Source organism: Montipora foliosa, chromosome 6 (genome assembly GCF_036669935.1).
Source record: "Montipora foliosa isolate CH-2021 chromosome 6, ASM3666993v2, whole genome shotgun sequence".
Taxonomy (NCBI): Eukaryota; Metazoa; Cnidaria; class Anthozoa; order Scleractinia; family Acroporidae; genus Montipora; species Montipora foliosa.
Genome location: NC_090874.1, coordinates 20,388,706 through 20,401,830, shown reverse-complemented (window position 1 = coordinate 20,401,830; position 13,125 = coordinate 20,388,706). Strand labels below are relative to the sequence as shown.

The following is a 13,125-nucleotide window of genomic DNA, read 5'->3' as shown; positions in this document are numbered from 1 at the left end:
GGATTCTCCAAAGACGTCATTGAGACCATAGTGGCCAACAGCAATACGCTATACATGTACCATGCAAATGTGTTTTCTGTCATCAGCAAGGCTTGCTATTACTGCTTAAGAAATCTTGAACAAGATTTTTGGAGACCTCCAGCCATCAAACATGTCCTCTATGAAACATCTGAAACCATGATTGCCCCCTTGCCCACAGAGGATTTCCCAAGCCATGCTGTTTGATGAGCTTTCAGATTGCGAGGAAAATGATTACCTTAGGATTAGCCCACCTTATTTTAAACTTAAGTCAGGCTGGGCTTTATATCCCCTTGTTTGGGAAATCATTCCTGCAAAATGTATGAACTTCAGAAAGCTAACATCTGCCGGACTTTGAGTTCAGTGAGTAACATATCTTAATTCATTCAACATATTGTTAATTAAATGTGAAAACCTGCTCAGCTGGGAGCATGTATTAAAAGTTATCATAAATCTAGGAAAACAAGATATACTATGACTGACATTCTGTTGAAATTGCAGATAACTTTTTTCCAGTGGATAATTAATCATAAAATTAGCCAGCCAGTGTTTAAATACCACTCATCCACTGAATAAAGCTATCTACCAATACAACCTGTCAAACATAGCCCCTACGATAAACAGCCAAATATAATTGCATTATAAAAATGGTTATAAAGAGAGACAAAATTAAGGCAAAATTAAGCTTACTTGGTTTGACCATCCCAATGTTCAATGGCAGAAAAAAAAAATTGGCTATGCAGCTTATAAGTCGGTTTTATAATAGAATTTCATTAAAAGAATATGCCAAGTCCGGCCTGTATTTAATACATTTGTTCAAACAAAATGTAAGCGAAAAGTAAAACTTAAAAGAGCGAATAACCCGCGATCAGGCTCCACCGTTTTACGCGCGCGGGGAAACATCGTTTGTGGCGATCCACAACTCGCACTCATAATTCAAACAGAGCAACACTCTCGACCTTGTATCATAATTTTATTTACGAAGACATTTTAAGGAGAAGACAGAAGTCTGCAAATCTAATGAGGTTCACAAGTATGAAGTAAATCGTTAACGCAGCAAAAAGTTTGATTCATCTTCAAACCAAATAATCGGTGCTTCACCGTCAAAAAAAAAAAAAATCAAGTTCACGTAGCCTTTTTAAACAAAGGTTATTTTTAGGAATGATTTCCGTACAGGTCCCTACTTCATCATGCATGCAGAAGAAATTAATGATTCATTCGCGCTATTGTTTTGTAGAACAATACGTGTCCGTCCGTCCGTCGGTCCATCCATCCATCCAAGAGAATCGAATATATACATGGCCAATTTGTACTTACGGGATGAATAAAGATGGATCTCATTTCTCTCTCCCTCCCTCTCTCTCCTCTATTCCTACATCGCCCACACCGTTACTCGTACCACTGTAAACCTCTGGATTACTTGTCCCTGTCATTGACCACTGAGCTAACGTATCAAGTTGCTAATTCACACCATGTAAAGGATATTTATTTTGAATTCTGGCTGACTATTTACATAAGAATGATACGTAATTATATACACGTGCCGCACCGAGCACCTACAACCGTACTTACACGTTGCTGTTCAGGGATCCCTGTTTTACTACTCTTGAAATAACCTATCCCTTTACTAATGCTAACCATAACTCTAATTACGACTAAAGGCACTGTTTAAGCTTAAGGTTAGTCCCTGTGATAGTTTTAGGCATAGGGTGGTGCAAAGAAAACAATTTACTTTTCGTCTTCCGTGTCTAAAACCTGTGTGGAAACGCAATCAGTTGGCAAAGACAAAGTGCATTGGGAGATGGATATGTTTCGCGATGCTCAAGAAAAAACTGCACATGATGGTTAACCTTCAATCCGCCAGCACACATAATTTTCTGACAGTAAACTTTCCTTGAAAAAATATTAGCCCTAGCTACCTGTAGCCGGAAAGTTTACAATTGCCTACAAGACAAGGGCTAACATCATCTCACAGTTAACCATCGCCTAAACTTCGTCGACCCAGACAAACGAGCCCACAGCAGGGCATTGAAAAGACATGATGGGGAGTGAAACGAAGTATGCCTCGTAGGGGAACATTCCATGGATCTCTACCAAAGTTATTTACTTGGAAGTGTCATTGAGCATATTGCCGATCTCTACAAAGAGCGATAAATCGCAAAAGCCCACTAAATGCACCGTTCGTGATCCTGATTACAGGAAAGGAAGAACACATACACTTTGCAGTGTCTCGGCGAATTCGCAAGCAGACAGAAAGAACAACTTCACGATAAAAAGAGCAGGTAGCCATTAAATTTTTATGATACTACTCTTAGTTGGTCTGTTTGTTATGTTTGAGAATCTGAACCCTATTAAAACGATTGCTTGAAACTCCACTTTCGGTTATTCTAAAATTAAAAAATGGGTAAAATTTCAGGAAAAGTGCCGAGATTGCAGGAAAAAAAGTTCCATTTTCCGTACTTCAGTCAGAAGTTCGACCGGTTTTTTTTTGGCCAAATGCATAAATGGCGGCCAAAAATGTATTCTTTTGTTTATGTGCCAATCAGACTCACTAGCCTCGCTCTCAAGCAACATTTCTTTGGCATTACGTGACTCCAGCCATTGCTATTAATACGACAACGAGAACCTAATTGCAGGTGGTTGGCAAATGCGAATATCAAAAGAAATGTAACGTCAATGTTTGTAAACCGTAAAAGAAATATCGCTATACAAAAATTATTTTACGCACCATTAGGGACCTTTGTGTACTGCCTCAACAGAAACAGCAACAGCAACACTGCACCAAAAGAAATGCTTAATGTCAGTTTCTGTGACTTGATCATCTTGAGCAGCAAATGCCTAAAATGGGAAGAAAGTGTAATTAACTAACTGAGGAAGACTCCGGCGCAATAGTAGGGAGCTTACGCAAGGACAACGATGACGGCTACGGGAACGCCACAAAACAATGGGTTTAATGAGCAAAATCAAAAGATCTGCACGCCCTGCACGTGCGTTATGCATTTTGGTACATTTCTTCGCGTCCTCGTCCTGACAACGACGTCAATTGACCAAATTTGAGGTTGTGAAGAGGACGTGAGAACCTGATGAAACATTTTATAATTTTTCCCAAACAACCACACCGTTCATGCCAATTTTAGTCCTGCAATGTTGATACACACTTTCTTTTTGAACGACCTAGGGTTATAACGAAATTGTTACATTAACAGGAAATAATGTTTTTAGGCGACGTTCAAGGGCCGGTTGCTCGATGCCTGGTTAGCGCTAACCGTGGACTAAGAGGTATGAAAACCTATAGGTGTCCATGGTATTTAACGCCGGTTAGCGCTAACCATGCTTCGAGCAACCCGGGCCCGCAGCTGGTTGGCGGCGTCGTCGTTCTGCGTAAGCTCCCTAGTGAGCCTTAGCAACGACGACGGGAACGGAAACGAGAACGTCACCTCAAAACAAATTCCCGTTATTGCAATCAGTTCGAGACTATTCTGCAAGAATATTTTCGATTTCATCACAGGGGTTCTGTTCAAACTGTGTTTGCGCAACTTGCATCTTTCTTTGCAATTTTTCTTCTCTCTCCACTTTGAATTTAGCTCATGGTTAGAGTGCTCGGCTCCGGATCGAGTGGTCCGGATTCGGGTCCTGGCTGGGGACATTGTGTTGTGTTCTTGGGCAAGACACTTTACTTTCACGGTGCCTCTCTCCACCCAGGTGTATAAATGGGTACCGGCTAATTTAATGCTGGGGATAACCCTGCGATGGACTAGCATCCTATCCAAGGGGGAGTAGAAATACTCCTAGTAAGTGCCGGCCTGATGGGCCTTCTGGCTCGTAAGCAGAGACTTGACTTTACTTTTCTCAGCTAAAACAGAAGTGAACGAACGAATGAAAACAAACATGGCAGCCGGCTATTTAACCCGCGAATCTTAAGTCCAAATATGGGCGGACGGCTAACATGAAACCGCCAACTGCAAACCGCGGCTTGCCGTTTGTGGTAAGATCGCAAAACCTCGATCTAAGGTCTCTAATAGCTAATTCACCTTTTGAGCGTCAGCTTTCACATGTAGTATCACGTGACTTTTTGTGTAAACAAACCGCGAAAGTTCGGACATTCGAGCAGATCGGACATATGAATGTTAGTTTCTTTTTGTGTGGGACTTTGAAGTGACCCAACAGAGACACTAGTTACTTCCATCGTTATGATTTGGTGTGGAACGTGATAGTTTTACTCTCCTATGTCGACAAGATTTACGGGGGTGAGTCAGGTTTTTTACAGCTAGGATCGCTAGGCGGACGAAAACGAAATGTATTCCTTGCATTATGTTATTACGAATACCTCCATGTATTAAATTGTCATATATTTGTGCACTTTGAGGTCAGTAACGAAACAGAATGAATGTGATTCGAGTGTGTGTAAATCTAACCTCCTCTGTCAGTGGGCCTTTACTAGTTCGAAAACGACGAATAAGTCTAGCGAACTTCAGCAAGCAGTCCTGTTAGCAACAGTTCCAGGTTCAACATGTCTAAGCAGATGACTATTAAAGAGGGACTTCCGCACAGAAAAATATTTGCAGGAGCATGGAGTTTCAGTGAGCGCGTTTACGGTTTTGAAGTCTTCGCTGATAGCAATCGCCGCTGCAGTTGAATCAAATGACGTTTATATTAGTAGAAAGACAAAACCGACGATGCAGACAATTTATTAATCCCAATCCATTTTGGATGAAGTCAAGATCATGAACAATTTCAACTCCTCGGCGCCATTCGGTTATCCATTTAATGTACCACTACACTGAATACGACAAACAGGGCCTCACCGCTTACAAGTCCCTCGTTGGTTGAGACCGGCCTCCCAGGGGTTTTAGGGAATAAGGGAACATGGCTCATTGGAACTGGGAAACAATAACGACGATCAGCCCAGTCAATATGCGCCGGCAGTCGGCTATTTGGCCGTCTACAACACAATATCTGCCGCTTACTTCAAATTCACATTTGTCAGACTTGGTATTCAGGATGTGGTTGTTTCGAGGTTTTGTTCGTCACTGTAAACTATGCAAGGGGCTCCGGCCCTTACAGCAGAGTCCGAAGGCCTCTCCTGCCTATTACTATAGCCAGCTTGCCTCAGTACTACTCGAAAACATTTTGACTGGGCTGCTGTCAAACTATTTTAGGGAAAAAGGGAGCATAAACAATTTAAAACAATTTTAGAGATCAGAAAGCTGGGAACAAGTTTGAAAGTAATTTGGAAAACAAGGCAACCCAAGCAAATATTTAAAGGGAACAAGGACCCCTTTTGGGAGAGCCTCGTGATTGTCGCTTATTTACTGATGGTTTAATATGTGGAATCTCTGCAATGTGGAGTGTGTCCATGTATATGAGAGTGTAGCCAAAGTGAAGCGCTTCATGAAAAGGATTTGTTGATTGAGAAAGTAAAACACCCCTTCCAAAAAAAAATTGAACACATATAGTCATAGATCAGTGTCCCTGCATCCGAAGACACTAATCTGCCAGATGAGAGGTAATGTGCCAATTACCAGCTACAGAAGCAGACAGATAAAGTTGATGAAACTGCTAAATCAAATGAAAACAAGCATGGGAGTGGTATTAACGAATTAAGAATAAACTACAAGAGCTTCTAAGACTGAAGCAAACATTTTGATGGAAGAAGTTTTGGAAGTTGTTGTCTTTCAGTACATTGAAAGCGCCACGACAAAGCAATGGCAATATGAGGACTGGGGTTCATAACCGCTTCAAAGTGCAAGAGAGTCTTCTCAAGAAAACTTGATAGTGCTAAAAATGTCACAAAGTTGGTACAAGCCATTCTCCATATTTTAATGCACCATAATACATTTTGTTTGCCCTCCCCCCTCCCCCCCCCCCCCAATTTTGCATAAACTATTGTTTTCAAATGCTCTTGGGAATATTTGAAAACCATAGTTTATGTAAAATTTATTTGGGGGGAAAACGAAATGTACTATGGGGAATTCGAAAATAGAAAATAGCATAAGCACTAACATCCCAGAAATTGTAAACAAACAATGGAACCCTAAAATGCCAGAGAGTGGGGCTATTTCATGAAGTCAGTGCTTGCAATGCATGTAAGTGGGTTGTGAGCCATACCCACCACAAACTGGAATTGATCTCTAACGGCTTTTGGATTGCAAAGTCAAAGCCATTCCTTGGAGCGATAATATTCAGAAATGCCAGTGTTCTAACACTGAGCACTGTATAACATTGAGGACCACTGAGCACTGTAGAATGTAAGTGACACTGGAAACACAGAGATCTTCACCCAAAAGAAGCAAGCACTGATTCTTCACCCTGGAAATCGTTGGCAAAACAATGTGACCTTCGAAAGGTCACGGGATAGGGTAGCTTTGTAAATTAGGAGCAAAATTGAACGCTTAACGTAAACCAACACGTGCAGAATCGTTAATGAAAATTAACACTATTTATTCCCAAGTAGAAGAGTAGCGATGTGGTTGTCATGATAAACGATTACGGTTCGAACTAAAAGGCAATTAAAAACGCAACCGAACTAAGAATAATGCGCAACTAAATACAATAGATGAATAGCGATGAAGCGATTTAACATAATGTATACGTCGGGAAACTAATAAGTAAAAATAAACAAGCAGCTAAACCAAGCATGGAAACAACATTAACCGAATTACTTTGGTGAAGCTCCTAAGTACTTGAAAAAAAAAAAAAAAAAACACAGCGATGGATATGTAAAGCTTGGGATAGCACGATCACGATCACAACAGCGATATAAAGTCAATCATTTCCTCAGACCCCCTCAAATATACCGTAATCCGAGAGACTAAACTTAACTAAATTACATAACGAGGAGGCGATAATGAAATAAACCTGAACCATGAAATGAAGAAGATACTGTGCTAACGAGATAAAATTGCGATCTAAACGTAATACACAAATGGTGACGGTTTTGCTTTGAAATCAACTTCAAAGTACTAATGTTTGTAAGTGGGCTGAAACATTGTCAATTTGTTGTGTGGACCGAACAAGGAATCTTCTCTGTTGAAGTGACCGATGACCCTAGCTTCACGTCTAATGTGTGTGCCAAACTAGAGAGGAGTCCTCCCCTTTGTCCCCTTTTATATAATAATTATACAAGTTCAAAATAGTACTTAAAATGAAATTTCATGCTTTCATGCTCAATTAGTACAGTAATTGAATGTATGAAGCAACAGATGCATCTATGGGCAGCCGTCACCGCCAAAAATACAAGCCTAGTTAATGGTTAAGAATAAACCGGAATGGTTTAATTGTCCTTTGTAGAACGGTTTATCAGAATTTGAAAAGATATATTTAAAACACAAATGGACAAGTCACCTTTAGTGAAATTAATAAAACAAACATTAAATGGTTTAGACAATTCAGAAACTGTGTAGATACCCTTGGTGAAGTGTTAAAAAGAGTTGACAGGCCTACACGACCCCCTTGTACGTGGTCTGGTTTCTGTTGCCTTTGTCATAATAGGCCTTATCACGGTTTTCGACGCCATCTTGACGGGTAGGCAAAGCGGTCAGAAATTACAGTGTTTGTATGGGAATCCGATAGCAAATAACTTCTTCCAAAATTGAATTTTTCACAATTTCTGAATCAAGACGTTAAAATACTAGGTAGAAGATTGTATTCACCAAGTTTGAAGGATGTAGCTTTCCTATAAGTCGCTGAGCTATTTTTTTTTTAATTTTCAATACATTAGTCTTAAAAATTTTTTCCCGCGAACTGCGTCTAGACGTTTGTCTACCCAGCCAAATTTACAGACAAACGTGTGGAAAATTCAAAAAATTAACTGAGCGTCTTCTAGCCAAGCTACATACTTCAAACTTGGTGAATACAACCTTCTACCTAGTATTTTAACGTTGCGATTCAGAAGTGGTGAAAAATTCAATTTTGGAAGAAGTTATTTGCTATCGGATTCTCATACAAACACTGTAATTTCTGACCGCTTTGCCTACCAGTCAAGATGGCGTCGAAAACCGTGATAAGGCCTATTTTGCTCTCTTGAGTACATATTTGAATGGATGCCTCTTTTAGGCGGCTCCTGTAGTATTCATTTAGCAATGGTTTTTGCCCTATGAGGCTTTACATTTGAATCTCTATACTGCTGTGTGATACGTTTTCTTCCAAGAAAATAGTTGGTCTCGAAAGTAATGTTTTTAGTTTCTTGGTGTTGATTTTCTCAGCAGTAATGTGAATGTGACCTTATGGCGTCTCGCTTTTGCGCCAATTTAATTCTAGGCTCGACTGATATATTCATCGGCGGTAGAAGCGAGAGATCTTCTGTTCTTAAATGTTTGACCCGGGCCCGGGTTCATTTTGTTTTTTTTTAAATTCTTTCACTCGTTCTTCTGACTTCGTCAGCGTGTTTTGGTTTGTGGCCATGGTCAGTAGCTGTCCTCCTTGAACCTCTGGAGTTAATTCGTTCTCGTGGATGCTCTTTTGATATTTGATGCCGATGTCTTTAGGTCGCTTCTTTGTCGAGGCATTAAGATAACCCGACTCTAGATGGACGTTCTCTGACATATTATTTGGTCAGGCAAGACCGCGGTTTCGATCCTATCATGTGGATCTCATCAGTTGCCGATAGCTTGATTTAAGGTGAAGAGCTTTGTCTGCAAAAACCATGTGTGTTTGTCTCTATTTGTACTCGATGAAAGGATCGAACTTGCTAAGTTCTGATTGGCTATAGAATTCTAGCCAATGGAGTTAATGTGTTTTCGATCCATATGAGCGTAGCTTGATGTTGTGTTTCTTTAGAAGGCTGAAACCGGTATTTTCCTTTCTGTATGCTGTTTTCAAGGAGAAGAGTGCTATGTTTTCTTTCACGCTCGTGTATTTAAACTGTTGCTCAGAAAGTGAGCTTAGGTTTCTTCTTGCCTAAGCGTAAAAGTTGCATTTTGATTTAACTCTCGCTCCTTTTCCGTTCCAGTTGTGTGATTTTGATCTGTCACGCACAAGGAACGGTAGTTTCACTGTGAAGAATGACAATATTCACAGTTTTTTTTTTTCGCTGTTGTGGTTGGAAATTATGAATTTGCCGGCTTTGCTCCAAAACAAAAATACACGGCTTGGACCGTTTCCACGGAAATGATCCGTACTGCAAAATCCCGACCGAGAAAAAACCAATCAGAGCGCTGGGATTTGCCCAAGACTGGCTTTGCCATATAATAATGTGAAATATTAAGCCAGTAACCAACGGCGTATTTCCGATCCAAAAAATTTACATACTGTAAAATTTTAAGCCAGTAACCAACGGCGTATTTCCGACCCAAAACATTTACAAACTGTAACATTAACGCCAGTAAACAACGGCGACCATTCGACCAGTCAAATCATTAAGAATGGCTGTCTGTAAGAATCGAGAATCGTCCGTCAACGACCATTTTGGCGGATAGCTCATATTTTGCCCAAAGATACCCGTTAGTGAATTAGAAAGTTAAACGAGACTTACCTGTAAGTTCAAGTTTGACTTGAATTCTATCTCATAAAGAGTAGTAACCGAAGGTGTCTGACATGCCCACCTCTACCTCCCTGTGTTTGTGTCGAGCTCTCAGGCCTTGGTTACTAATCCTCTTTATGGAATTACTTTCTGTGTCTAAATGTTCCTCCACTATGAGGAGGAAGATTTGAAACAATGATTGTGACGTCACTCCCGGCAGACTAGGCTCGTACTTCACGTCAGGCACTTTCGGTTACTACTCTTTATGAGATAGAATTCAAGTCAAACTTCAACTTAGAGGTAAGTCTCGTTTAACTTTCCAATTCTATCTCATAAACCCTAACCTCCGGTACTGACATGAAGCCTTCAAAGCTTGTGAGGACACTATGAGGAGCCCAAAACACCAAACATACTCCAAGTTTACAATGTCCTAATGTATCCATTTTATTCTACAAATTACGTCTAAACTACCAAATACTTCTAAACAAGCAATGAACAAAGTTAAGTTGTAGCTCCAAACGCTCCTAACAGCGTTAGCATTGCTAACATGACTACCGAGACACACACACACTCATCTTGAAACTTTTCCAGGTAACTATCGCTTATATTATGTCGCAGCAAAATATTGTTGCTAACGCTAATAACGTGGCTAGTATTAACGAGAGTTCCCTTTAACGCAAGTGCGAGTCTCCCAAATTTCAGCCCTTGCTGCACATCTTAAATACCATAAAATCTATTTGAGGGTGGCTTACTCCCAAAGGCACCGTTCAAGAAACGACGAACAACTGGATGTTAGCCAACTAAGGTATTCTCAGCGCTAATCATACGAGAGAAAGCTGATGTAGCAGTGATCAGGCCGAATGACATATAGGGGAACTCGGAATAGGGAAGTTATCTGTTTACAAACATTACTCTTGTTATTCAAATGTGCCAACCACAGGAACAAAAGAGCCTTCGTTTCGACCGCCAACGAGGCTCTGGTTGGTACATTAATGACCATAAGTGACGCGAACTATATCTTCCCTTTATAAGAATTCTAAAAACAAGGGCTAGATCCGGGGAGCGTGGAGGGAACTCTCTCTGACTACAGAATACAGCCCACTTCAAAGGATAAACGCTGTAGTGTCTCTGAGTAGAACGACACCTCTGGAACGTACTCAGAAAAGCGTCACTTCTGATGAAATACCCAGGTAATGGGCCATGCAATCAGCTTGAGATGATTTTGCACTATATGCGTGCTACTAGCAGACGAGTGGACCAGCAGCTGGCTGCCTGGAGTCCAGACCAAAGGCTGCTGACCCATCATTGATAGTACTCGAGTATACTAAGCCTGAGAGGTCCATGCTGGCACCACTAAGATGCCCTTGGCCTGGTCGGCCTCTATCTTACCCAAACATTTGGGAATTAGAATTACTGTGCAGCGATTCCTGCTCCCGAGACTGCAAGAGACATTAGTTGCACAGGTAATGCCCCAGCCACTAGCAATCGCATCAGTTTGAAAAATTTAAGCCACTAGTGGATGATCAATGTAACGAAACGCCTGGGGGACATTCTCAACCCACATTTGTAACTCAGTGCCCTAACTGAGCAAAATAAAAACACGAGGGCATCATAATCCCCTGTATTATGGGCCACGGCTAGAAATTTATCCCGTCTTAAATAACGGTAATGGAATTTCCTAAATTGGACCCCTGGTAGTGATAGACAATACCTTTCTAATAACCTGAACAACAAAGCGAATAGTAAACTCCTTCTCACTGATAGCTTCTAAACACAAGAGTTTCAGCTTCCCTTTCTTTTTATCGGATAGTTACACCCTCATCAAGTCAGAATCTAGAGTGAGAACCAAGAAAGTGATTTCCTTTGCAATTGTGGGGGTCAAAACAGTTTTAATGATAATTGAACTGACTCTCACATAGCTTGAAAGCAACCAAGAACATCCTTTCCCTGCAATATAAAACCAACTACCAGAGAAGCAAACTCACTGAAAGCCCCTTATGCCTAAGGACCGCCAGGGGATGTTCCATAACCTTGGTGAAAATTCCCGGGGAACAGAAGTTAAACTCTTTAAAGGTAACGGAAGGAATTTCCTGTGCTTTAAGGCAACGAGACAAGAATAATAGGTAAGTTTTAAAACTAAGATTGCCAAATAAGCTCCCCACGGGGTTCGAAAAATAAGGACTGCGTTGACTGCATCCAACTTAAAATGCCGAAAGCTAAGAGCTGCATTGTAGTTCTCAAAATGAAACATCAGTCTGTGCGAACCATCCGCCCAATTTGGTAAAATAGGCCAAGCATTCCCCGAGTTCATGCAGTGATCTCTGATCACTTGGGCTTTGGCTGTGGCCGACTGCCTCGCAGCCGGCTGAGTGAGTGAGTGAGTGAGTGAGTGTCTCGGATCACACAAAGTTCCTCTAGCTTGAGAAAACGTCCTAGACATAACAAACTGAACATTAAAAATTTGTCGCTCAGAAGGATCATATGTAAATTCTATGTGACAACGTTCTGCATAGTCCAAGATTTCTGGATCTGAGGTGACCTTCAGCCGCTCAGAAAAGCAATTTTCAGTCTGTCCCACCATTAAGGTGCCTGGTTGCTTAACAAACTGTGGACTTCCTCATCTGTACATACATATCAAAATTGTTGGTTGCCTCGGGAAAGGACCATGGCCTGTCTGGCTGGACCACATTCAGGAAAGGCTAGACAGATAGGGAAGTAACATTACCCGATTGGGTACCACGACCTCGGAAGCACCTACCCCTCGGAAAACTACCTCAAGCAGAATAAGGGTTACTTGGTCTGCCTTGAGGATGCATACTTGCAAACCCCCTTAATTATTAATAATGAACATTATTTAAGTGACAAATTCTTAGCACCAGGGCACTAACTGAGGAAATTGTGCATAATAATAAACTTATACTAACTGAAAACAAACGTAGTTGCAGTTCTTTTAAATTCTGCTATTATTCTAACTCTCTTAGCAGTTTCTCCGCCAAACAGAAACTCATCAGCATGACCAGAAGAACTGATGAACCCCAGGCAACTTCATTGTAAAATGGACTTTCATGGCATCCCTAAACCTCTGATTCAACTCATAGTAAGAAGTCATAGCCAAAGCCAGACCACCTTAGCATGAAGTTAAAGCTTCCTTCGGGGCTAGAGTTTAAAGCAACGAATCTGCAACTTCCGATTGGCTATAAATGGAGGCTAACAATGTGACTTGTCTGGATCAAAAACCTTAACACAATAAGCTTAACCAGGGATTTTATTCCAGATACTACGTTCACACATTGGTATGAATACCTTGCCATTCTTTGGTGTGCGGTGGCATTTCATTATTGTCACACTTTGTTCCTGGTGGATTACCTACAGACATAATTTTATTGCACCACTCTCTGGCTGGTCTTTAGGCTTTTAAGTGGCAACAATGGAGTCACTTGCCTCGAACATTATCTAACAGAAGCTAAAAGTAGGCTACTGCAGGCTCTGCTAACGTAGATGCAGACTCTGTCCTGAAAGCATCATTCAGATCATAAATGGCAACTTAACCTTGAGCTGTTTGATAGGCTTTGCCAGACATTTTGTCATTAAGCACTGATTTGAATACCACAGCTCTCACTGCTCAACTACCAAGGTTTGCCTCATGG

At 41.0% G+C, this 13,125-nt stretch overlaps 1 protein-coding gene across 2 annotated transcripts in view; it reads right to left on the bottom strand.

Moving 5' to 3' along the window:
- Positions 1–13,125, bottom strand: part of LOC138006938 (uncharacterized) — a 67,702-nt gene that overhangs the window by 13,123 nt on the left and 41,454 nt on the right. For both annotated transcript variants that reach the window (XM_068853576.1, XM_068853577.1), the window contains exon 2: positions 2,747–2,856. In XM_068853576.1, the coding sequence (XP_068709677.1) occupies positions 2,747–2,840 (94 nt within the window). In that variant the 5' untranslated portion in view covers positions 2,841–2,856. The remainder of the gene's footprint in view (positions 1–2,746; positions 2,857–13,125) is intronic.